This window comes from Diceros bicornis, chromosome 11, assembly GCF_020826845.1.
Source record: "Diceros bicornis minor isolate mBicDic1 chromosome 11, mDicBic1.mat.cur, whole genome shotgun sequence".
In the NCBI taxonomy this organism is placed as follows: Eukaryota; Metazoa; Chordata; class Mammalia; order Perissodactyla; family Rhinocerotidae; genus Diceros; species Diceros bicornis.
Window position 1 is genome coordinate 70355878 of NC_080750.1, and position 26422 is coordinate 70382299.

General features: G+C 49.9%; 1 protein-coding gene across 3 annotated transcripts in view; it reads right to left on the bottom strand.

Annotated features, from left to right (window-relative positions):
• Window positions 1-5672: 5672 nt before the first annotated feature.
• SLC25A37 (solute carrier family 25 member 37) overlaps window positions 5673-26422 on the bottom strand; it is a 37289-nt gene continuing 16539 nt past the window's right edge. For 2 of the 3 annotated variants that reach the window (XM_058550511.1, XM_058550513.1), the window contains exons 2-4: window positions 10852-11080; window positions 8765-8821; window positions 5673-6857 (exon numbers count right to left, since the gene is read on the bottom strand). In XM_058550511.1, the coding sequence (XP_058406494.1) occupies window positions 6337-6857; window positions 8765-8821; window positions 10852-11080 (807 nt within the window). In that variant the 3' untranslated portion in view covers window positions 5673-6336. The other variant, XM_058550514.1, reaches the window with a different exon arrangement.

Consider the following 26422-nt stretch of genomic DNA (forward strand, 5'->3'; position numbering starts at 1 on the left):
CCTTCTGTGTGCCTCCACCTCTGATGTCCTGAAGGCATTCCAAATGCAACAGGACTTCAGCAGTCTGCTAAATACAATTAACAATGATTGTTGCTCTTATGCAGAATGGGGGAATATTAGGCTGAGGGCTATGGAGAAAAAAAGAGCGAATAAACTGCAGTCTCTGTCCTCATAGGGCACACATTCTGGGCAGACGGCAGCAAAAGGGCAAAGTGAGGTGGGCCATAGCGGCCCAAGCCAGGTACTGACAAGGAGGAGAGAGAGATCACATGTGATATGAGAGCAAAGGTCTGGAAAGAAGGCAGCACTGCCTTGTGGTCTTATACATCCATCCTGCTGTGTTATCCTGTTTGTCTTTATTCCTTCACACATGAAGCTAAATCGGGCACTGGCATACGTAGGGAGCCTATTCTTAAATTCAATGAGTGATGAGGAGCCCTTGAAGGTTCTGAGCAAGTAAGTAAAAAGGTAAGCCTCTGGCAGCAGGGGCAGGAGTCTTTGGGGGTTGGGGAGACAAGAGTTGAGATCTGGGAGATCTCCAGCAGGCACCTGGACATTTAGATCCGGGGATCAGGAGAGAAGTCAGGGTGCTACACTCCACATCTCAGAATCATCTCTCCAGAGAGGCCAGTTGAAGCTTTGAGGGCAGATCAGCGCCAACAAAGGGTGGGGCAACAGGAGGTCTAAAGGCAGAACCTTCCGAGCAGCCATCCTTAGATGGCCCAGAAAGGAACTGAAGCTCATGGAGGGAGCCAGAGAAGATAGTCAAGGTGGGCAGCCTGAAGGAGAGCAGAGCAATGGAAGCCAAGAGAAAGGAGCTGTAGAGGCAGCTCTTAGCCAAGAGCTCAGAGCTCCAGCATTGTGCATGCCCAAGGAGAATGAGGACTAAGGAGAGACGGATGGATTTAGAGATGAGGCACCTTCTCTGCCACCACCCGCTATGCCTCCCAGCCAGGTCTTCCTCCTGACACCGCCACTTCTCTCAGACAGCCCATTCTCATCTTACCTACAGTCATGCGCCCCCAAACCCTGTTGATCCCACTTCTACACCCTCATCAGTTGGACTCATTCCATTCCAGTCGCCCTTGCCTTACACTAAACTGACCATCTCCCAACCTCCTTGGTATTCCTTCTCCACTCTGACCTGTCCACTCCTGCCAAACGACTCTTCCTAAAGCTGAGCTCCAATCATGGTGTCCTCTGCTCAAAGACCCTCAATGACTCCCCATTACCTACTGTGTAAAGGTCAAATTCCTTATAGTCACTCAAAGCTCTTATTTGCAGCTTACCCCTTACCCCTAGGGCATCTCCTACCATGCCCTTATGGCTATAGACCAAGCTTTTCTCCCTAATTGCAGTTATTACTCTCAGGCCACTCACTGCATTCTGCCTCAGACCAGAGACAACTATTTATTTCCCTGTAAGCAGTACTAGCCCACTTGCGCTCCCTGCCAGTGGTTGTGTCTCTCTTGCACAGCTCTGGGCTTATTACATTCTTCTCTGAGATGTCTGTCCCATTAAGGCCACTCTTGTAGGTAGGAGGGGAGTCTCCCCCGGAAGGGGTGGCCGATCACCTAGAGGCTGTGAGAACAAAGACAGAAAGGACACCTTGGCGGCCCAGGAGGAAAGGGAACTCCTCCCTTTCACGGTGTTTCCAGGTTGGAATTTGAGGGGTGTGGATGTGCCGGAGAGGGCTCCTAAGTGATGACGATGGCCTCTGCCATGAGGAGGAACTTGGAGGGCCAGCACTAGAAGGGACCCCAGCTTGAAGACAAGAGGCCTTTCTCTCAGCAAATCTTTACCCAACACTTACTACACACCATGCTCTGTGCCACCTGCCAGCAGGGGTGGCGTGGTAAGCCGGCTCTTCAAAAAGAAAAAGCCCTGATTTATAGCACCTGCCTATTTCTGTGGTGTTAACATTCCTACCATTGCTGATTTCAAGCTAGCCAGATGACGTTGCTGAATGTGAAGCTGGGAAGAAATACGTGCAACCAGCCCCAGCACACCACTGGTGGGGACAGAGCTACCAGTAAGGACAAGAAGTGTGGCGTGGAGCTTAGCCTAATGGCATCATGTTACCGCTTTACTTCTGTGGTAGCTTCCACTGCCATCTTGGCAGATTTAGATGTGATGCATTAAGTCCGTGTTTTCCCCTATTTTCTTCTGTTGGCTGTGAGGCCAGTAGGGTGGGAACCTCATCTCACACTTGGCTTTTCCTCACAGCACGGTGCCTGCTCTGGGGAGGCACTCCAGACTTGTTGGCAGGTTGACTTCTGGGGCAGGGAGAGGAGGAATATCTGCTGAATGGATACGTATGCACTGAGGACACACCCTCCTAGACCTGCCACCCACCCGAGGAGGGGAAGCAACGGCAAGCCACAAGTCAGCTTCGAGAAGCACAGGGTCGGCCTCTGGTACAATTACAAAGCAGGAAGCTTATCTCCAGCCTTCTCCACTCTCTAACCAGCGCCCCCTTCCCATCTCCTGGCCCCTTGCCCCTGGCTGGTTCTCAGGCCTGACCTCAGTTCTGTCCCCACCGTCGCTAAGGTCTTCAGTGGTTATGCTGAGAGTAGGCGCTCTGACCTCCAAAACCGTGTGGAGTCAAGAGTTGTCCCTGGCTTCTCAAAGGGGTCTGTGACCACCCTTCACCCTCAGTCCTAACTCCAGAAACGTTTAATTCTCTGGCTTAAGCTGTGACCTTTAGGAAGTATGTGTGGACTCTGGTCACCCTCGGGGCCTTCCATGTAGAGGGACCCTGAGTGAACCTCCACAAAGGGATTAGTGTGTGTGTGAGAGACAGAGAAAACAGTCCTGAGTGCACCAGGGCCCAGGGCTGTGCACACACCATGCACTGCAGCCTGCCACACTCACACTCCCACACCAGGAAAGCAAAGCTGCCCCCTCCTCCGCATGGTGAGCACAGCCAGAGGCAGCTCCCAGCCCCCGCCCTGGCATGACGATGTGACTGTTTCTGGGCTGGCCAACATGGCCATCTGCTTCCATTTCTAAGAGGGATGAAAGGGCACTTTCTATCAAAGCCATAGATCCTGGTCCTTAATGCGCAAGACTGGGACACGCACAAGCCCCATGAATCAGGTTCCTTCTCTCCATCCACTCTCCTCTTATTTCAATACTTCCACCACAGAGCCCACAATACTCCAAAGATGAAGGCTTTATTTTCTCCAGCTCCAGTGTCACAGCTGTAGCAGCATATCAGAAACATCCCCGCACATGAACACACACTTCTCCCCTTCTTCGAAGGGCTGGTAACAATGCAGAGGCAGAAACAATGATATTCAGTACAGGCATTGAAGAAACAACACTTGCTCACCCTTGTACATTGTGCGTCTGGCGGGTAGGAAGCAGCAGTACGTTCGCATTTAACAGGCACGATCATCCTTAAATACAGTGAAACACAACCTTATTGGCATAAGAATGTGCTGGAGATGCAGCTCTAGGGGGACTGTGGAGGACAGCCCTGGGAATAAGACATCAGCATTAAAAAAAAAAAAAATAGAAACCACACGAAAGGATGTAGGCCAATCAATAGCTAGATTCAATCCAAAGTTAAGAAAAAACAGTCACAGATTGAAGATTTATCCCATTTGGAAAAAAAATCAATTTTTTATTCTAAACTAAAATTAAAACTATGATCTACAAGTGGCTGAATCTCAAATCATGGTCTGGGCAGAAGGGTTCACGCACGTGCACACACACACAGTGTCACTGAGTGCTGTACTCAAGTTGCATTGCCTGGCTGCAGATGTCACTCCAAAGACACTAATGACCAAGGACATGCCATGATGAGATTAAGCTGGTCATCACTGCGGGTGGGAGGTGGGGAGAAATTTTCCTATTTAGTACTTCTCAATGTCAAAGTCGGAATCAACAACTGGACTGCAGTCTGCATGAGGCAACAATGCAAACTTGGGGGAGATCAATTCCCACAAAATCAACGACCACATATACTTGTTTAGTGCTTCACAACTTTCAAAGCTTTTTCAGCTCCATCGCTCATCCAGCCTCAAGAAGACCCAGTGGGAGGGCAGGACAGGGGCACCCCCCATTTCCCAGTGAGGAGGGCCTGGAGCAGATCTTCCGACCCTGCCCATCGAGCTCTGAAGTCCACTTCCTCCCTCTCCTCCTTACATCCCCTGACCCAAGGGAGTTTCCCCAGAGAAGTAAACAGTTTCTTTTCTGAATACCATCAAATACAAAATCCCACAGGAAATAAGGAATATTTTGCAGCAGTGTGGCGTATCTTAAGTGGATGAAAAAGGATGGTTGGATAATTATTTTAAATTTGATCTAGTTCTTCTTCCACTGGCAGAATTGAACAGTAACACAGGGCATGCTTAGAGAGCAGATGTAAACACTGCCCATAGAGGATGGTCTCCACAGCTTTCTGCATCCCCAAGTGAGACAGAAGCGAACCGCAACTGGTTTCCACTGAGGGGTTAACTCTAAAGTGGGACAGGTCAGCAGCTGAGCCCCAGCCCAGGAGCAAGGCCCTGCTCGTGGGGCACACGTGGGAGCTGCCCGACGTGGTACTCTCCTGTCCCCGACGCGAAAACTACTCCTGAGGCAGGGGTAGTGTGTGCAGGGTCCCAAGATGAGACTGTCCCAGTGCCACCTGAGTTCTTCCCGGAAGTAACAGCTGCTGAAGGAGCCCGGGTCTGAGCCTTAGCAAGACGCACGATGTTGACCTTGCCTGAGGCAAAGGGTGAAGGGCAAAGGGTGAAGGTCAGGACCAGGCCCACTAGAATAAAAACACATGTGCTTCCTGCTCCTTTTTAAAGAAGGGCTCTAAAAGGAAACTGTAGAGCCACTTGGTCTTCCCTGGGAGAGAGTTCTGGCAGCCAATCAGAGGGAGAGGCTCAAGGAAACAAGCTTGTATTTTCCCTGAGTGATAATCTGGCTCGCCTGGGATGCATCATGTCAGAAAACAAGGCAGTCGGACCTCCCTTTCTCAGCTGACACAGACCAAGCGAGGCAGAAGGTAGCCCAGAAAGGCATCCTGACTTGTGCATGAGGGTCCTGGCCTGTCACTGTGCGGCGAGAGGCTCCATGACGGGGGAATTCATGGTGGGCAGGGGGATAGACAAATGCCACTGACACACCTGCCACGTTTTTTGAAATCCCTAAAACTGCACAGGGAAAGAGAGGAGATCAGGAGATTTAGTCACAACACACACAGACAAGAATACCTGAAGTGCCTGAGTTAAAAGGCTGATGCAGAAACAAGTCCTAGGATAAAGGCAGGATTTATCCTAACTGCCTGCCCAACGAGTAGCCAAATGGTGCCATGTCAAGGGCTTCTAAGTGCTGGCCCAGAGAGGCAGACACTCACGCCACCCACGACGAGGGAAGGCAAGGTCTCTGTAGGTGTAAGACGGGCCATCCCAGTTCTACTGGGAGCCAGCATGAGCCACCCTGCCACCCGGTACGTATGAGTGTATGTGTGGGTGTGTATGTGCACAGACAGCAAGAGAAAAGGCCCCAGGGCCAGATCTTTGGTCCTGGAATTTTCAGGAAAGACAAAGTGAGAAGGCACACGAAGGTGACCAACTGAATAAAAGAAAAAAAAAAAGTAGCTGGAAGTAATATATCATTATTGTGACTTTTTTCAATGTACCTTTTTCCCCCCATGAAAAGAGAAATTCAAAATATAAACTTTATATTTTATTATTTTACATTCAAGTGAAACTTCCGTCTGGGGGCTCAACACAATTTTAGGCCACTCTCAGCAATTTAGTACTCTGGTGCCTTTTTTATTTAACCCGATGGAAGAATTCAGCCCTCTATTTTTAAAAAACAGCTTTATATTCCCAGCTGTAACACTTAATTGTACACACGCACAGGCACACACACAAATCCAAAAACTTCTACATAGAAAAATAAAGGATAAACATTATCCATCTATTTTAGACTGTGTACAGCAACTTTTATATACATGATTTTCTTGTTCTGTAATGTTTTCGGTCACTGCACATTTTCTTCCCTTCTGTGTGATCTACATTTCTAGGGGAGGAAACTGGCACAGTGAAGCAGAAACGCTACATTCCTCTTGGGGGGAGCAGAGAAAAGGCAATTTCTCGCTCCCCTTCCAAGTCCCTCCCCGCCTACCCCCACCTCAGCCGGCCCTGTGGACGGATGGCCTCCCAGTAAGCGGCTGTCCCACCCTCTCCTCTCTCTAAGGCGTCAGGGAGCGGAAGGCCCACCCTGCAGACACCCTGTGAGAATCATCTCGGTGTGAGGGCAAGGGAAGGGAAGCAGGCAGGGAAAGCCTTTTAAAATAAAAGATTCTGGAATCGCTTCCCACAGCCTGCTCCTTTAGTATGGAGTTCGATTCTCCAGCTGGTGCTTGGTGAAGAAGTACTTGAAAAACTCATAGACCGACCAGGAAATGGCCGTGGAGGGCATCTGGTAGATGACGCGCGCCTGCATGCCTTTGAAGTAGCCGGGCAGGCCGTTGAGCTGGTACACCGTCCGGAAAGCGTTGGCCATGCCCGACAGCCGGCCGCTGATGTTGGCCAGGTTGAGGGCCACATTCTCCTGAGTGTTGAGGAGGGTTTTGCAGACATCCAGCGGGGTGGTGGCGGCCGCAGCGAGGGCGCCGGCCAGCCCGCCTGAGATGATGTGGGACTGCGGGTTGTAACCCCGGTGAGGGTTGACCTGCTCCTGCAGGAACTCGTAGGTGATGAAGTGGATGGACTGGAAGGGAATGTTCATGGTCAGCTGCGTGCTGTAACTCCGGTAGAAGGCCCCCAAGCCCTCAGTCCTCCACACCGTCCGGACGCAGCTGAGGGCCGACCGGTGCGGCGAGTTGTACATCTGCATGCGCTGCTTCACCACTGTGGTCGGGGCCGCGGGCAGGCCAGACGCAGCCAGAGGGCAGTGGGTTGGGTTTGGCCCGACCCCGGGTCGGAGTGAAATGGGAAGCCAAGCCGTAAAGAGAAACAAGTAAGTTTAGACACACTGGCAAGAGGTCACAGAGAGCTAGCACACATAGCCCCAGCCCGAGACACCACAGAGGGCCAGCTCCAGGCAACCCCGCTTACAAATGGGGCTCCAGCACCCAGTGCCAGGAAGCGGGCTATTTCCTGAAGTGTCTCCTGCCTGCATCTTGTTTAAGGTAGTCTCTAAACCAGGCAGCCACTTCAGACTACATTCACTGACCTGCTCCCCCCTGGTCCTGGCTGCCTTGGGCATCGCACCTGCTGCAAATCTAAATCCTGCCCCCCTGCCCTCCTCCTTCCCAACATGTCGACCTGAGGCATGGATCCCATCCTTTATTCTCAGTGGTCTGTACCTCTGACAGTGTTTTAGCTTCAGTGTCACATCACTCTTGGAAGAGACACTAGAATTAGTAGAATTAGGTCAGCCCAAGTTCAATGACAAACTCCAATGAAGACCCTGGCTCTGTTCAAAGGACCTGAGGCAAATGAGGGCCAACTGTGGTCCCTCAGGCTTAGAGTTTTAATCGTCCCCATGCACTGTGAAATGGAAGGTGTGTACTGAAATGTACAGTGTGCTTTTCTTTTAAAGAAATAAAGTCCTTAAATCAATGTAATGTCAAGGAGCAGAGCGGGGAGCTGAACCTCACTTTCTTCCCCTTTAAAAAAACAGAAACAAAACTCTTCCCTGGTTGACATGGGCTAATTAACCGGTGGCTGACCAGGTCCCTGTGCGAATCGCCTTAAACACACAAGAAAGAAGCCACCTCCCAATCTGACCCATCACGTCCCCGAAGGTTAGAACAAGTTCCCTGTGTGCCAGGGTGTGGGAGGCAGCTGAGAGCAAATAAGAAATTTTAACCTTGAAAGACAAAAACAGACAAACTTATAAGACGAGGCTTAAAGTGTTGAAATTTTTACATCCAATCCTCCCTTCTGGCAAGGGACCATTTTCAGATGGGGGAGAGAGGTGGAGAGTCCCACCTCCCACACAGAGAATAACCCAGCTGAAAGACGCCCAGAACCAGGTCCAAAAGCTCCTCACTATGGAGACCCAAGTGGGCTAAGGACACGAGGACAGAGAAAAGGCTGACAGGATTCAAGTCTGCACAGCTAAGGATTGTTTCCTAATGCTCCCAAAATTCAAAAGAAAACAAAAAAGATAAGGTGGGAGAAGACAGCTAAAACAAAATGGCCAAATGTGAATTTATGAAGTAGAATGCTGCATACATGGGGGTCCATAATACTCTTCTCTCTACATTTGCAGGTGTTTGAAATTTTCCATAATAATTGCAAATTCCTTTTAAAAAAGCAAGTTGACCCTAAGCCCTAATGAATGGCCTTTGACAGACTCCTCCTAAATTTGTCTAGGGTTGATAAAGGTTAACGAGGGCCAGAGCGGGGGTGTGTGTGTGTGTGTGTGTGTGTGTGTGCGTGCGCACACGCACGCACACACAGGTTTTAGAGTAGTGCAAAAGCACGCAAAAAGAATCACCAGGAGAGCTTGTTAAAACAGATTCCCTGTCCCCAACCCCAGAGGTTCTGATTCAGCAGGCCTGGGGGCGGGCCTAAGAATAAGCATTTCTAACATTCTCTCAGGAGATGCTGATGCTGCTGGTCTGCGGACCACACTCTGAGTAGCTCGCTTTCAGAGAACAGGAGTACCAAAGCTCAGACGCCTTTAATAATGTGGTAAGAAATTATCCTCCTTACCCAGGAGGCCCCTTGCCCGACCTTCTGTCCCCCGCTCCCCCTGCCCCTTGGCACAGCCCCTACTGCCACTCCCTGGGACCATGAAACATTACCTTCTGCTGGATTCATTACCGCATCGTGGAGCAGGGTGGCCATACTCCCAGCTATCCCTGCAAAAGAAACTCCAGAAAATTACCCTCTGGGACCAGGCGTTCTGAGGAAGTTCCTGGAAGCTAAATCAGATGGAACCCTGGACAAAGCTTTCTAAGCAAAATTCACTAACAACTCCACCCAGGTGAGCACTGATGCTCAAAACCCTACACTGACCATGGGAACGTTGGATAAAAAGGGGCACAGTGACCCACACTTTCATCAGGCAGAAACCTCATTTTCTCTTGTGGAGTCAACCCGGGGAAAAGGCCGGACCTGCTCATAACGGACGGCACCCAGAAACCACACTGCATGGCTTTTTCCACCGTCTAGATTTTAATTCTCTTTGTCCCTCGCCTCTGTCTACAGATTAACTCACTCTGCCCTTAAATTGGGGCAATCAAAGGGGATGATTTCATGTAAGTGGCTGAGAGGGGAAAAAGTCAGAAGAGCAATCTTTAAGAAAATTCCTTAATAAAGTCCAGGCATTTTTAAGAAAACGGGCGAGGGGAGAGGACACAGGAAGCTCTGCATATGGCAGACTTCCAGGGGAGTCTGCAAAGCCATGACCTGTCTCAGGGATGGCCGACCCAGCTGAGGGTCTCACTTGAAGGGGCCTGGCAAGAACCAGGAAATTTACACACTGTTATAAACCAATGTGACCTCAATAAAATAATTAAAAAAAAAAAAAAAGAACCAGGAACTTCAAAAGCCTGATTCAGGCCTGGAATTCTGCTTTTGGCTTTGGGTTGCCTCCCTCTGTGGGTGACACCGCCCGGTAATGAACGTGACCGCTGGAAGGTGGGAGGAATGAGGAACACCAGGATAACACTTCAGAAATGCATTTCTATGCTCCACCCTCCTCCACATACACTTATGATCATCCCCAGAAAGGTCCAAACATAACCACAGCACACACCACAATGAAGCCGTAACAGCACTGGGCAGAACCTGGCATAAACTGGGTTCCGTCAAACTGCCTTCAAGGGGTTCAGGGACCAAGGAGCTATACCACAACACAAGGCAGTTTCAGCAAAGGGGAGGCACAGACTTGGGGACAGCCAGGCTCTTAGTGACCGTGTCTAAGAACGCAACTAACGGCCAATTTTTAAAAAGCAAACCAAATGTCTGCAAGCCAGCCAGGTGGAGTTATTAGCACCAGGTTTGCTGATGGAAGGGGTGTTTTTTGGTTCGGAGTCAAACAAAAAGAGAAGGGAAAAAAGTTGTTGCTGGTACATCTACTCTCCACTGTTGAAAAATAATTTTGTTAAAATAAGTACACCTTACACTGCTATGGATAGCCCCCTTCACACCCAAACAAAAACCAACAAAAGCCAAACCCACAGGAGAGGCGACAACAAGCGCTCGGCGGGCCCGGAAGACATGCCCACGTAAGAGCTGCCCACAACTCAAGCCCCCAGCCCGCCTCGCTCCCTCCAAACAACAAAAGGAAACGATGTCAGCCCTTGCTCGCAGAGATGTAGCTCAGACAGACGGAAGAGAGCGGGGCGAAATCCCCAAACCCCCAGGAGCTTAAGGTGGGAAAGGCCGTCTGCGCTGCAGCAAATCCTTTGTCAGCCATAAAACTTCTTGACCTTTTAAAGCTTAGTTAGATCTTGACGTTGTAGAGACCTGTTGAACCAGTTTTTAAATAGTCTCAAAGAAGCTGTCCAGATAGCTTTTTTTTTTTGAATCCAGCATTCAAAAGTTTTGTTTCTATTCAGGGTTTTTTCCTAGATCTGATCATTAATTGCTTTTGAATGTTTAAAAAAAACAAAACGAAAAACCCACGCAACAATGAAAACCGAAACACCTCTGTCACTGATTTTCCCCAGGCTTCAGAAAGCGGAGGCGGGGAACGGAAAGAAGCGTGTGTGTGTGTGTGCGCGCGTGTCTGGGTGTGTGTGCACACACAACTCTAGAGTTCTTTATTCGTAAGCAAGCGTGGCGGAGACGAGGCGCAGGCTGCTGGGTCACAGGGAGGAGAACCCTGGGGAAGGCTCTGTTGAAGGAGAGAACTTTCTAACTCCAGACAAACGCTTTCAAATACCGTTGGCTAGGTGGCTGTTTCCTTGGTGGTGGAAAACGTCATTTAAAGTCCTTTTCATGTTTTCATAGCAGGCAAAATACATGGCGTGGGCCGGGCCTGCGCCCATTATCATCACGTTGAGACCTCGCAAGGGCCTCCAGAAGCCTTCAGTCCGCACGATTTTCCTGAGGGCTCCGTAGACGTTAGTGTACTGGGCTCTGGGATCTGGATTCAGACTCTGCATTCGTGTCTGGGAGAAGGCGAGAAAACAAGAAAAGAATGGGAGTTAACGAGGACGGTAAGGAGAGAAAAGAAGACCCAGAGAGAGTGAGAGGAACAGTCCATTTTCATCATTTCACAGGATTTCTTGATCAAGAAAACATTTACTCTCTCCCTCCTGGAGTCCTCCCTCCCCACATACATATTCACATGGATTTCATCATATCCAGCAAAGGGCGGAAAGAACGGGGCTGGATTTGGAGTAGGAAGACCTGCCCTGCCACTGGCAAGCTGTGTGACCTCTGATGAGTCCCTTAACCTCTCTGGGCCTTAGGATCCTCAGTTAAAAAAACAGGATTGTCATGAGCATCAAATAAAACAATGGGTGTGAAGACCGTTAGTAAGCTCAGAGACCTAGTCAAATATAAGTATTATTATTACCCTGTGGTTCCCACTCCGGTTCTGAAGTCTTCTGCATCCTCGCTTAGCTGAGGTGTCTGTGTTCTGAAAGCTCCTATTCAGCCCTACCATGAAATCTCCCCAGAATCCTCCAGCCCTCACCCCCTCATCTCCTCTGAATACTCTTTACACTTAGTCTTTACAAGTTAGCACTAAAATATAAACAGTCTTGTTCTGAATTTCCTCCCATGTATAGTCTTGCCTCCTTGAGGCAGAGACCCAGCTTTCCCTACCTCTGTGATCCCATCATGCTGCCCAGGCACTTCAGTAGGTGTGATCATTAATCTTATGTTGTCAACCTGGCAAGGCCACGGCACCCACACTGGCTCCAACTGTGGTCAAACACTAGTCTAAATGTTGCTGTGAAGATATTTTTTAGACATGATTAACATTTAAATCAGTAGATTCTGAGTAAAGCAGATGACCCTCCATGGCGTGGGTGGGCCTCATCTAATCAGCTGAAGGCCTGAAGAGAAAAAAACTGATGCTTCCCAAGGAAGAAAAAATGCTGTCTCCAGACAGTCCTTGGACTTGAGTTGCAACATCAACTCTTCCCTGGGTCTCCAGTCAGCCTGCCCTGCAGATTATGGACTTGCTAGCTTCCACAAATGCATGAGCCAATTTATATACACACACATACACACACCCTATTTGGCTCTGTTTCTCTGAGGAACCCTGACTAGTACAGTAGATAAGAAATATTTGCCAGGTGAAAGACCAGCGCTGGCTCAGCCCTGCAAAAGCAGCAGCATTTGCTCCTCCACACCCCTCCCCCCAACACACACACCGTCTAGAGGAGAGGGTCTCCAACCTTTGGTAGGGATATCCTTTTATCTCCAAACAAAATCATACAGAAAACTAACATATAAAATGGAAGAAGGGCTTCCCTGATTGAAAATGGGGCAAAGGGCCCTGGGCCCTCCTCTCACTCCTCAAGGCAGAGAACCGCCTCCCCCCAGGAACCCCAGGGCCCAGAGGAACAGCGTGAAAACCAATGGCCTAATTGGTGCTCATTTTCAGATTTTAGATTTCACCAGCTAGTAAAACCACAAAGAAAATGGGCACATCATTGGCAACTTCTGATTTTTCCAAGAAAGGACATAAAAACAATAACAATATAAGCAACAGTCACCATCGCCCTCTATTACAATCAACATTTCCTAAAAGAAAGGACATTTTTAATGCTTAAAAGAAAGCAGACTACCTCTGATTATAAAACTGTTCTTTAAATTAAATTTAGCTTTATTAAAAACTCACTGCTTTACCCTTTTTTTCTACCACAGACTGGTGAAAATGTCCCCTGGCCCAGCCCAAGGCAGCCCCGGGACACCCGGACCCCACATTCGGGGTGGGGGTGGGGGGATGGGAATGGATAGGGTCAGGATGGGCTCAGTGTCCTGTACCTTTTTGTTTAATTGTTTTCTATTGTAACCCTTTTCAAAAAGGACTTGACGCAGCTTAATAATGGAGGATACATTAGAAGCAAACAAGACCAAGGGAAGGAGAAGCGAGTGAATGTGCCAGTCAAGAGGGCACCTGACTGGTCACGACACCCCCACTTTGCCCGAGTGCACTGCTCGCTGGAGCAAAGGAAGCACCCAAAATGCAAAGCACTCACTTTGGGAGGGGCAACACTGCTTCTTCAGGGACAGCAGACGTTCTCCAGCACTAAGTTCTAAAAGTTATTTGAAATCACTCAAGTTTTAGAGCAAATAGAGCTTTCTATTTCACCCGGCTTTTTCCTATAATTGCCCCTGATGAAAAGCAGGAGCGTGATGCAGGAGGTGGGGCAATACAGTGGTCCAGAACACAGGCTTGCTTATCAGAAAGAACTGGATTCGAATTCAGATTCCATCACTCATGGTGTTACCCTGGGCACGATGGTTACCCTCTCTAAGCTTTAGTTCCCTCCTCTGAGAGAATGCTTGAGAAAACTAAATGTCTGTTACCTTTCTATTACTACCATTATTATTAATAACAATAAAGGATTCATCAAGAGGCTAAGGAATATGGTTCTAGTATATAACTGACCCTGCAGACACCTAAGCTCCATGCAGGGGGCATTGCATCTGCCTATTCACAGCAGATCTCCAGTGCCTATTGTGTCTAATTCACAGCAGGAGCCCATAAATATATGTTGAACAAATGGATGAACAAACACGTGCAATTTAGGATACCAACTAGGGTGAAGGGTACTGCATCTCTGACTTCACCTCCTCCTAAATATGAGCATGCTTTCCTAGAGTCACCCATCCCTCCCCTCACCCTTTGTCTAGATCTTTCCCTACGGATAAAAAGTCCATATTTTGCTGCATTTCTCAAGCCCAGGCTGTGATCTGCTGAGCCACAGCAGACGCTACCTTGGGCCTGTCAATAAGGGGTGGCTCCTGCCGGCCCCATTCCCAGAGGGGAAGCCCGCCTTGGGGAAGGATTGCAACAGCTGCCTCTGCCTCCTCCCTGCTGGTTTCTGGCCTGGGGAGACAAGACCAGCCCGTAGCAGAAGGCCTTGCTTGGGTCCAGGCGGGTAGAAACGAAGGAGGGCCTCGCAAGCAGGGATGGCAGTGCGAAAAAACACACAGGCCTCGGAGCAAGGAGCTGAGAGCCTGGACTCTGGACCTGACACTGGCTCCCAGAGGGCCACGTGGCCTTGGCTACGGCATCTCATCTCACTGGTCCCCAGTGTCCTCAAGTGGAAAATGAAGGCGAGGATCAGAACAGTGGCTGATTATCAGAATCACCTGGGAAATGTTTAAAACTACCTATCCCAGCACCACCCCAACATGTATTGATTCAAACTTTTTTTTTAATTCCCCAGATGATTCTGATTATCACTCAGTTTAGAGAACCACTAAATAGAGGCCCCTTCCAGCCCCGGCATCTTCTAATAACCTTCTCCATCCAGCCTCGGCTCCATGAGGAGGAGATGGGGAGAGGGTGTTGGGGGCGGGTGGTGTGTGCTGAGGGGGCAGAGGCAGGAGCAGTGGGGACACGGTGCCAAGGCTTTAGAGCCAGCTGATGTCGTTGGTCTGAATTTCAGCTCTGGAACCTTCAGCTTGTTCCTTAATCTTGGGGCGTGGAATAATCCCCAGAGAGCTGTTGGCAGGCGGAGTGCGATACTGTGGGAAATGCCTGGCTCCGGCTGGCAGTCAGCAATGATCGTCCCCCTCCTCCCACCCTTTCTAAGAGTGAAGGCATCAGGAGGGTCTCTCCTTCACAAAGCTGCACACGTCGGCCAGCGCACGTCGACGTACAGGGGAAATCTAGGACTGATTTCTCACCTCCCCCTTGTTTAAATTAGGGGTGAGGCAGTTGGAGTAAATGTTACTGAACCAAAACACACCATCCTCCCATGGAAGAGAAAAGGACAACTGGGTATCTGTGCACGTTCAGTGGACTTCTCTGTCCTTAGGGGTGGTCTACTCAAGGGCAGGCCACGTCTAACGACCCATGCCCGCAACAGAGGCAAGTGGCCTGTGAGCGTGGAGGAGGACCCAGTGAAGCCCCCTCTGGGCCCACCACAGCCATGGTGGCCAAGTTTTGGGCCGGAGCCTGTGTAGTCCTAGAGCACCTTCATTTCTTCAACCTGCCTGCAGGGAGCACCCACTCGGGGCCAGGCACTGGATACAGAAAGGAAAAGTCGACGGGGAAATAAACAAGGAAAGCGTGAGATGAGGGAGAATGACATGGATGGCGTGGGGTGTCAGGAAGAAGCTCAGAGACGAGAGCAGGAGTGACCAGTCCGGACCATTAGGGTCATGGAAGCTTCCTCAGAAGAGACGCCGAGACAAGCCAAGGCGGCCAGGTAAGAAGGGAGGCAGAAGCGGCCAGAGCCAGAGAGGAGATAATCAATGCAGTCTTTCTTGTTCTTTCTCGGTCACTCTGCCTGTAAAACGTACAAGTGAGGGCTAGGCATCTTCTCTCTACCTGTGGACTGATGAAGGAGAAAAAGTTAGGGGTGTAAGTCCATCAACGGATGAATGGATAAGCAAAATGTGGTCTATCCACACAATGGAACATTATCCAGCCTTAAAAAGGAAGGAAATTCTGACACACACTACAACATGGATGAACCTTGAGGACATTATGCTAAGTGAATAAGCCAGTCACAAAAAGACAAATACTGCATGATTCCACTTATATGAGTCACCTAGAGTAGTCAAATTCATAAAGACAGAAAGCAGAATGGAGGTTCCCAGGGGCTGGAGGAGGGGGAATGGGGAGTTATTAATTAATGGGGACAGAGTTTCGGTTTTGCAAGAGGTACAGTCCTGTGAATGGATGGTGGTGATGGTTGCACAACAATATGAATGTACTTAATACCACTGACTGTACATCTAAAAATGGGTAAGATGGTAAATTTGACGTTATATGTATTTTACCACAATTAAAAAAAAACAAGTCAGGGTATGAGGGTAGAGAGAAGGAAAAAAAAAAATGAATAAATTAGGATGCACAGCAAGAGGGCAGAGATGGAAAAAAACACAAACGGAGACAGAATTTCACAAACGCCTTTCCTGTCCTGGGTTTCAGTTACTGCTCACAGACTAGCTGCATGGTTCTCCCGTTCCCTTATAATAAATTCCCATCTTTGCATTTTAATTCTCCCCTCTTGGAAATTCATAATGCACAGTAGCATATTAATGGCTCTGGGGGGTCCTTCGGGAAAGTGGCCTGTTGAACTCTTGGTTAACAAGGCACTTGTCAAACGTTTGTCTTTGGCAATGGAAGCCTTATCTCACTGAACAACCAGTTACACCTTGCAGAACACACTTGAGAAAACAGCTGTAGCCAACGGACCCTGGAAGCAGGACGTGCAGAGATCAGCTCCAGGTGTCAGAAGGACCCCCGGGGCAGACCCTGCAAAGAGTGGTCAGCAGGGAACAGCCGGGAAGAGCAGGCCTGAGACGAGTGGCAAATAAGCAGGAGGAGCCCTCCGCTGCGTGTCATGAGCCAGGGTTACTCCACACCTACCTGCATAATTGCTGTTGCTCTCAAGGCGAGGATAGAGAAAAGTGCCTTGGCCCCCAAATCAGGAGACCTGGGTCTCAGGCCTGCTTCTGCCACTCACTGTGTGACCTAAGCAAGTCCCCTCCAGCTCTAGAACGCAATTCTAGAGGAGGCTCCACATCAACGATACACACTTTATTTGCACGGAACCAGCTCCATCAACTCCCAGCAAGGCCAGTATGGAGGGGTCAAGCCCCTTACTCCAATTCCCCCCTAAGAAGACAAAACAGGACAAGCCTGTCTTGAGGGCCTATTCTCTGACTGCAAGGAGGGTGGAGAGAGAGTGGAAAATGTGTGTTCTGTCCCAGGTGAGCTCGCAGGATCATATGACGGGAGCTGCAGGGCCCTGGGCAGAGAGCGTCTCTAACACAGCACCTGCCTTTTCAGGTGGGAAAAGCGGCTTGCCCAAGATCACATGGACCAGCAATCACGGATCTGGGCCAGGACCAGAGAAGAAAAGTGAAAGAAGCAAGCTGAGCCTGGCAGGGAGACCTCAGACCTCCATGAGGATCCTGCAGGGACAGCCCAGCCTGGCCAAGCCCCTGCAGCACCACTCAGCCACTCACCACTCCTACCTGACCTGGACACAGCTGCAGATTCCCACCTTTCCTGTCTCAATTTCTCAAAATAAGAAACCAGTAATAACATTAAAAACTTCTCGTGTCAAAAATACACTTTCAGGGGCCGGGCCTGTGGCTTAGCAGTTAGGTGCATGCGCTCCGCTACTGGTGGCCCGGGTTCAGATCCCAGGCGCGCACTGACGCACCGCTTCTCCGGCCATGCTGAGGCCACGTCCCACATACAGCAACTAGAAGGATGTGCAACTATGACATACAACTATCTACTGGGGCTTCGGGGAGAAAAAGAAAAAAAAAAAAAGGAGGAAGATTGGCAATAGATGTTAGCTCAGGGCCAGTCTTCCTCAGCAAAAAGAGGAGGATTGGCATGGATGTTAGCTCAGGGCTGATCTTCCTCACAAATAAAAAAAAAAAAGCACTTTCAGGACCAGGAGAAGATAATGTGAAATCTATGCATTTATCCATTCAAAAGCATCTGTCACACTCCTATGTTGAGGCAGGTACAATGGGGAGACAGGGAGGGACAGGCACACACGGGGCTGCCAGTTCCTGGTGTGAGCACCAACATCACAGCACAACAGGTGGGCACAACTCCCACCAAGGGACCAGAGCTGTGCCCAGAAGACTGGCCAGGAATCTGTGTTCCACACTTTCTCCCAGAGAAAGAAAATAAGGTTCAGCCATGAGAAAGTGCTAGGAAAATGCCAAATAATGTTAGCATCTGCCGCCCAGTGTCTGCTTCCGAATTAGACACCAAATGGGCAAGTTTAATTCTACACCATCTGCCAACTGTTTCCAAGCAGCGCTGACAGTCACTAAGTCGAACCATAGGAAAAACCATAGGAACGCCGGACTGCAAGGCCCAACCCAGCCCCCTCCCAATTTTCCAAGCCCCACAGCCACCCACCCAAGGGCACAAGCCCACCCTTCAGCCCTCTGGCCAGCAGCTCCCTCACTTCCACCCACGGCCCATCCACGGCACTATGTGTCAGCTGCACTGGGGTCTGCTGGTGACGCTCCAGCTCCTATCCACAACCACCCGGGGCAGAAAGCCCGTTCCCACGCGGCCTGGGCTCGCTGAGACACCACACCACGGATCCAGCAGCAGGCCAAGTGGGAGAGGCTTTCTTGGCACAGTGCTTTGTGGGGGAAAGGACTGTCTTCCAGAGTTAAGCCACACACCTCATCGAGGGCTTGGAAAGCCCTGTCTCACCTTCTAGAATCCTTAGGCAGCACGCACAACACACAAAGAAACACAAACCACATCAAGGAGAACCACGCACAGTAAAACTTGCAGCACTCCCCAAGTTCAAAACTGCTAGCATTCTGACTCAGAATCTGCACCCTTATTGTGTGACACAGGAGAGGGACTCCTAAAGGTGCTTCCGACAATCACGCCCTGGCCCTCTGAAGACAAATGTAGGAATCAGCAAAAATGAGGCAGAAGGACACCTTCCAGAATCATTCCCACACATGCATTAACCAGGAATGGAGCCATGCAGAAAATTCTTTAAGAGGAACCACGCTATTCACAGCACGCTGACACACATCCAAGTTTACTCACAAGTTCAAAATTCCAAATCACGTCTTTTTACATCTCCCAAATTGGCAAAAATGTGTACACAAAGAGAATATACTTTGTCTCTCTCATTTTTTTTTTAATCAAAAGGAAAATTTGATCCCCTTAAAGTTTAGGAATCAGCAAGAGAAAAATGACTCCTCAAAAGGAGTGCTTGCCTCCCACCCCAAAAAAAGGGGAGGCTATTGGGAGAATGACTCCAGATCAGAATCACGCGGTGGGGTGGTGCTCAGGGAGTTCCAGCACATACACTTTGAAAGGCCCTGTTGAGAACCATGATTTCAGAGCCAGCTCACTGGAAAATCAGTCAGAAAAGCTGAACAGAAAAGAGATGAGAGGTGGTGGAAACACACCTCCAGCTAAATCATGTCCATGTCCGTTTCCCTGTCTCACCTATAGGAAGCCCCAGACTTGCCTCAGCTGTCAGGTCGCCCTGAGGCTGAAGAAGTGGGGGAGGACGTGGGTTCACAGAGCTGAGAACAAACCATCAAGGCTGTTCCACCTTTTCACTTATGTCCCACAGGGGCCCAATATTCAGAAAAGTCACATTCGCCCTTCTGAACAGACCAGCCACACTCCCCCGTTCCTGGTCACCTGCCACCTCTGAGGTGTGGGGCCTGGACTGCAAAGCATTCACGCCACCGGTCATTCATACTCTGCAGACACAATCCTGAAACGCTCAAGGCCCATTAGGGACATGCTTCACGGGGCACTGCTGTTTCTAGGGACTAAAGGATTAAGTGAAGAGCCTCCATAACAAATTTGGTAGAAAATACCAATTCCACCAAGACAACCAAAACCTAGCTCCTCGGCCTCCCAGGGAAGAAGTGACAGCACCAAACACCACTTCTCCTGGGACAGGCCACAGCGTGAGGAGTTAAACCCAGGTCACATCCAACCCGGAAAGGGTGGCAGAAGAGGGGCCATTTGAGCTGCACCTGGAAAGAGGGACGATACTTCAATCGGTAAGAGATGAGGCTGTCATTACAATCTTACCATTTGGTTTTTGATGACATTACACGTGTTCCTTTGGGGGGAAAAAAAGGCAAGCAGGGCAGGCAGAAGAATAGACCAATTCTGGCTGAGGGGCTGTGACCATGCCGGTGGGCCCCGGCTGAGGGGCTGTGACTGTGCTGGTGGATCTGGGAAATGGAGGAGGGTGTGGCTGGAGGGTCTGTGCTCAGGGAATGCAGAGGTAAGGTACAGATGGAGAGGTAGCCCCAGACGTGGGATGGTGGCTGAACATTAGAAGATCAATGAACGTCTGCTGGGAGAAAGGCAGGTCGGGGCTGGACTACAGGAGGCCCTGAAGAGCTTGCTAAGGGGTTTGGAATTTATAGTCTAGCGTTTTCCATGGTTACATACTGCACATGACGATGGCAGCTATGAATACGGATGGGATCTCCCGTGTCTGGGAGAAGGCAGCAGGCCTATGTGACAGAAGCCCTCCTTACCGGGTCTCCTGACAGGCTGGCCCCTCTCTCTGAAGCTGTGGCCACTTGCAAGGCCACTGCAACACCACACGCCACTGAGGTCTCCCTCCCCACCCGTGGGCAGCAGCTCACCGCCTTGCCTATGGCTCAAAGGACATCATTCCCACATTCCTTTATCCTAGGAGCCAAGTCTGATGGCTCCTCCTCTTCTCTAGAAAATTCTAGAGCAGAAGGAGAGAGAGATGAAAGAATCTGTGCCAGGCTCAGGCCTAGTGTACCCAGGACACATCAGAACGTCCAGTATGTGGCCCACCCAAAGGATTAAATTATTTCTGCTCTACAGGTGGGCAAATTCACAAGATTCCAGGTAATAGGGCTGGGATTTCACGGATGAGATTAGAGACCTTATCAGGAGACAGAGGGTAGGGAGAGCCCTGGGATGGAGAGTAGCCTGAACCATCCAGCACTCCTACCCTGGCTCTAGTAAAACGAGCAGGGGGCTAGGGTCCTATGTTCTAGTCCCACATCTGGCATTAAGGACTGTATGGCCTTAGGCAAGTCCACTTGCTTCTCTGAGCCCCAAAGCCTCTATTCACAAAATAATGAACTAAAACAGTAATATTAGCAACTAACTATGCCCATTTTACAAACAAGGAAACTAAGGCACAGATGGGGTAAGCGACTTGCCCCAAGGTCACAGAGTACAGACAGGATTGGAAGCCAGGTGGTCTGGCTGCAGAGCCAAGCCCTTGACCACGAGGCTACAAAACGTCTCAGGAAAGGGGGGACTGGAAAGGATGTTGCGTGATCTCCAACTTCCCTCCCACCTCTGATGTGCTCTGCTTCTATGACCACGCTAAGTCTCATGTACACACCCTCCATGTGCCTGACCTTTTTGAAGAGGGAGTAGCCCTGACCATGTCAAAGTCACCTAAATCCTTGCTGGTTAAGTCCAGCAGCTCCTGAGGGGGTCTTTCTCCACCTAGCCTGAAGGCAGTGTACTTTCAGACAGTCACGAGGCCAGTCCCATGGGGGCCACACAGCTTCAGCACTTCCCAACCCTGGCCATCAGCCTGGCCACTGGTCCCAAACGGAACCGGGTAATAGAGCCTGGTTCAATACAAACCCCTTCTTTCCCTCCTTGAAAAGAGATTGAACCATTCGCCCAGCCAGGTCGTGGGCAGGAGGAGCATCTTGATGGGTGAAAGCCTGTCACTCCTTAGGTATTCAAAGGTTAAAACTGAATATTGCAAAGTTAGGTTGCTTTCAAGAAAAAATTTAATTCACTGCCGTTAACCTGGCCTCCCAGGGCCTCTCCTGACTCAGCAGCTTTGTCTATGTCGTCGGCTTATAAACACCCCGCCTACAAGTATGGACAAGAAGTCAGAGGCAAAACTGGAAAAGCACCTCATTCTCAACAGTGTTTTCTTTTCCTGGCATATAGGTAAACTCACTGAAGCACCATGATGCCACATAGAAGAACAAACTTAACACAAGAGTCCACGTGAAGCGCATGAAGCCACCCCAGAGCACCAGGACATCTGCTGAGCGCAGCAGCAGAAGAGAATCCAGGCACGCAAAGCATGTTCAAAGGCTGTCCACACCACGGCTCTGGTCCCTGCTCCCTGCTTCATCCCGACAGCTCTGCTGTCATCTCTTTTGACAGCGGGGCTCCCTATGGGCTTCTGTTTGATTTCAGAGTTCTGCCACCCATCCAGCCCTCGCTTTGTTTTGCTAATGAGGACACATTCATATGACTTGCCCAAGCTCCCAGAGCTGGTCACCATTTCGCCAGGACTGGCCAATGCTCCGACTCCCAGACCCTGCTCATCTGACCATCCTTGAACCATATTTTGCCAAAAACCCCAATCACAGAATCTCCAAGAAACCTCAGTCAACCACCCACCCAACGCTCAGACAGTCCCTGGGGTTTGAAGTTCATCCATTCACTCAACAATTACGTGTTGAGCTTCTACTCCATGCCAGACACCGTTATTAAGAACTGAAGACACAAAGATGGCGCCTGTCCTGAACCACCTCACAATGGAAATCCTACTCCATTTCTGAGCTATATGCCTTTGGGAAGTTACGGCACTTCTCTGAACTTCAGTTCTGTCACCTGTTAAAATCCCTATCTTGTACGCTTCCTGAGACGGGTAAAGAAGAAAACTGAAGCACGTCAATCACCTAGAACAGCATAGCAGGTGCTCAATACATGTTTACTCTCGTTGCAATTATTTTTAGAAGGGCTCCAGTATGTTCCCTAAACCACCACCTATATTAATACAAACGGCTCTGGTATCTCCTGAAGACACCACTAAAGCTAGCTTAATTTTACTTAGAGGGCGTGGTTGCTGATAAACGGCTGTTGGCACCAAGGATCTCATTCTGGGTTTGAAGTGAATCATTAGACTACAGAATATGGTAGGCCACAACCACACAACAGACCCCAGAGCCCCAGAAGGAAGCTACCAGCCACAGGGCCCTGGTGTTAGGAACTCCAGGCCACTGTTCCTACACTTTCACAAGAAGCGACAGGAAAGAAACCTCACCCCAACCCCCTCTGACCAGAAAGAGGCTCAACAACGTGAGGGGCCCTTCCAGGTTCCACTGGGGTCCAGACTCACAATGGCTGGCAGAACAGGCTCTGGGCTCCCACCTGCATCTAAACGCCAGCTCTGCCCCCTCCCCCTCACACTGTGCCTCCTTCGGCGAGTTCCTTCATCTTCCAAGCCTGTGTCCTGGTCTGTAAGTGGGGTTCATAATAGCACCTACCTCCTGAAGTCTCTGTGAGGGTTAAAGGAAAGAGGAACGGAAAGCCCTTTGCGGGGGTCTGGCATACAGCTGCTCTTGCTTTTATTTATGCTTTTTTTGGATAAACAGTGAATTCCTAGGAAGATGTCATTTTCACTCTAATTCCTTCACCAAACTCTCATTCCCTCAGAGGAGGATGCCCTGAGGAGCCGCCCTGGTTGGGAGCAAGCCCACAGGCAATCACTGCCCACTGCGACCAGGCGGCCAGTGGCACTGTCAGCACAGCCTGAGCAGCCCCTCCTAACAGAAGAGAAACCGAGGCCCAGGAAAGCGAGGGGACTTGCCTACGGCAGCCCCTGAGGGACTCCGTCCCTCCCGCCCACCCCACTTCCACATTCACCTTTATTCCCTCACCGTTTCTAAATGAATGGGCCCGGCTCCTTACACGAATCCTGATTATGTAACAGAGGAAACTTGGACGGCAAGAGAGGTCGTGAAAAATCCCTAGGGTCAGTTTACACAGGAGCAAAGGGGCCAAGAGGAAAGTGCCTCGGGAAGCTCACCCACCTGGCTGGGCTGCTCAGGGCCACGGGCAGCTCTGGAGACCTTTACCCAGTGCTGAAGTCCGGGGCTGAGGCCAGGCAGGGACCTTAAGTACCAAGGTCCCCTGACACTGCTGACTGGCACCCAGTCCCGCGAGGTCACCCCTGTGGAAAAGGCCCTCCCTGCTGCTCAAGGTCTCGCTACCCTCTGAACTGTAGGGAAATAGCCGCATGGGGCCAAGTGGAGCTATAGGACTTGGCACAGGGAGCCCCTGTGTGTTCTGCCCCCGTCCCACACGCCACAGCCACCCTGCAGGCCTTGGGCCCCCACCTGTGGGTGTGGGCAGGCTCCCAGCTCCCCCGGATTCTGGGGGATAAATCCCTGTGGCACTGCAGGGCACGGATGTTTCTACCGAGTGAGTGTGTCTCACCTTCCCAAATAGGGCGATGCCCAAAACGTGCACCTAAATGTGGGCCTGACAGATGGAGAGAGCCCTGCTCCAAGAGTCAGAAGACCTAAACTCCCGTCCAGCTCTGCCACCAGATCCCCGAGGAACTCCAAGCAATCGTTTCACCTAGCTGGGCATATGTCCACCAGCAGGTAAACCCGAGACGGCAGGAGAGTTCTTCTGTTTTGTTTACTGATCTATTACAATTGCAAATATTTGTGGAATGAATAAATAGAGTTAATAGATTGTCTCTAAGGAGGTCCTCGTCGGCTGCTAACATTCTAAATCTATGAGACGTGTAAGGAGTACTTTGAAAAACAAATGTTTGTGAGTGTGCTTTATTTGGGGGGAGGTAAATCTACATTACTATACATCAGGCCTACTTGCAGCTTAAAAACACTTGTATTAAAAAAAAAAAAGACTCCAGGAGAAGGTGGAACACTAGTGCACTGCTGGTGGGAATGTAAACTGGTGCAGCCCCTACAGAAAATGGTATGGAAGTTCCTAAAAAAATTAAAAATAGAATTACCATATGATCCAGCAATCCTAGTGCTAGGTATATACCCAAAAGAGTTGAAAGCAGGGTGCCAAAGAGATCTCTGCACACCCGTGCTCACAGCAGCATTGTTCACAACGGCCAAGAGGTGGAAGCAACCCAAGTGTCCATCCGTGGATGAATGGATAAACAAAATGTGGTCCTTCCTCACAGTGGAATATCATTCAGCCTTAAAAAGGAAGGAAATTCTGACACATGCTATAACATAGATGAGCCTTGAGGACATTATGCAATAAGGCAGTCCCAAAAAGACAAATACTGTATGATTCCACTTACATGAGGTATCTAGAGTAGTCAAGTTCATAGAGACAGAAAGGGGAATGGTAGTGGCCAGGGGCTGGGGGGGAGGGGAACATGGGCAGTTGTTTAATGGGGACGGAGTTTCAGCTAGAAAGGTGAAAAAAGTTCTGGAGATCAGTTGCACAACAATGTAAATTTACTTAACACTACTGAACTATGCACATCAAAAAGGTTAAGATGGCAAGTTTTATGTTATGTATATTTCACCACAACTTAAAAGAAAAAATCCTAAATCTAGTCAACAGCTCACTCCACATGCATTTCATAGTCTGAAATCCTGTCACAATCCAATAATTCTCTGATATTTCCTTTACTACCTGGCATAGCAGTTTTTTGTTTGTCTGTTTCTGGAGAAGGCAGCCAGGGGTCTCAAATGCACAGCACAATCCCCTGGACACAGCAGTATCCCCGGCTCCAGAGCTTGCCTTGAAAGGAAGCACCTTGGCGGGAAGGTCAGCCCAGGGGCTCTTGGATGGAAGGCAAAGGAAGGGAGAAATGCTTAAGACGCAGAGTTTGAATTCTCATCCTTTCCCATTTGCTGGCCCCTGGCGCCAATGATGCAGCGCTTCCCTGTCCAGGACACACTGGCCCGCACCACCCCAAGAGATTTTCCCAGGAATCAGTACCCCAACTGCTCAGGCATGGAGGTAGCTGCCGGAAACCAGCCAAATGTTTGTACTCGAGAGAGAGTGGGTGATGATGCCAGTGGCTCCACGGCACTGCCCCTGCCATCAGAGCCAGGGAACAGAGGGGGTCCCGGAGTGCTGTGGGGGACAGCTCTCCTGGAATCCATCCTGGACAGGTACAGGGAGCCGCGCACCTCAGAAGCCCCATGCACGGTTCTCAAGTCAAGTGTGGTCCTGCCAGCTTCTGCAAGACCAGCTTCCACGCCCTTCACAGAGGCCACACCTTCCAAAGCTCACCCACTATTAGCCTATTATCCACAGGAAAAAAAGACTTTTCAAAGCAGCCCTGTCGCCAGACTTCTTTCGCTCATTCCTCTACTGTAATTACATCAGGCGATACGCCTGCATGCCTGTCTCTCATCAAAGTCTGAGAGAAACACGAAGGGAGGGACAGCCTCATCCTTCTGTGATCTCAGCATCCAGCACTGTGCTTTAACTGAAACAGGCACTCAGTAACCAACTGTCAAGGACTCAGGGATACCCCACTTTTCACCCACAGGCTTCATACACAGAGCAGGCACTTTAAGCACCACATGCGCTCTCTGCCAGCTACGGCTCTGTGTCCCGCAGTGCGATGCATCTCACCATTTTCTGGGGCCTGCCAAATAGGGTAACAGCCGAGGATACGAGACCCATCAGAGCAGGCTCTAGAGTTCAGGGTACGAGAGAGGTCTAAGTAGATGTCCAGGGTAAATTTCCGAGATGTTACGGGAGCCAGATGTCCCACCAACACCCTATCAAATTATTTCCATGATGCTGGATTATCTCCGTGTAGACAGGGCCAGGTCACAGCCAGAGAGGACGTTCTCCTGCTGTCTTCACACACCTTCACAGCAGACAGTAACAGAGAAAGATGACAAAATACCAGAAACACCAGGCTTGATGTTCTAAGCGTCTTGGGGGAAAGACCCCAAGGGAAATATCCTGGAGACTCCCCTTTCAGCCTCCAGAATCCATTTGCATGTACAAATGTTTGCACGTAGAAATTATTCCATAAGCTTCTGGGGGAGTCATTTTTCAGTTTTACTGT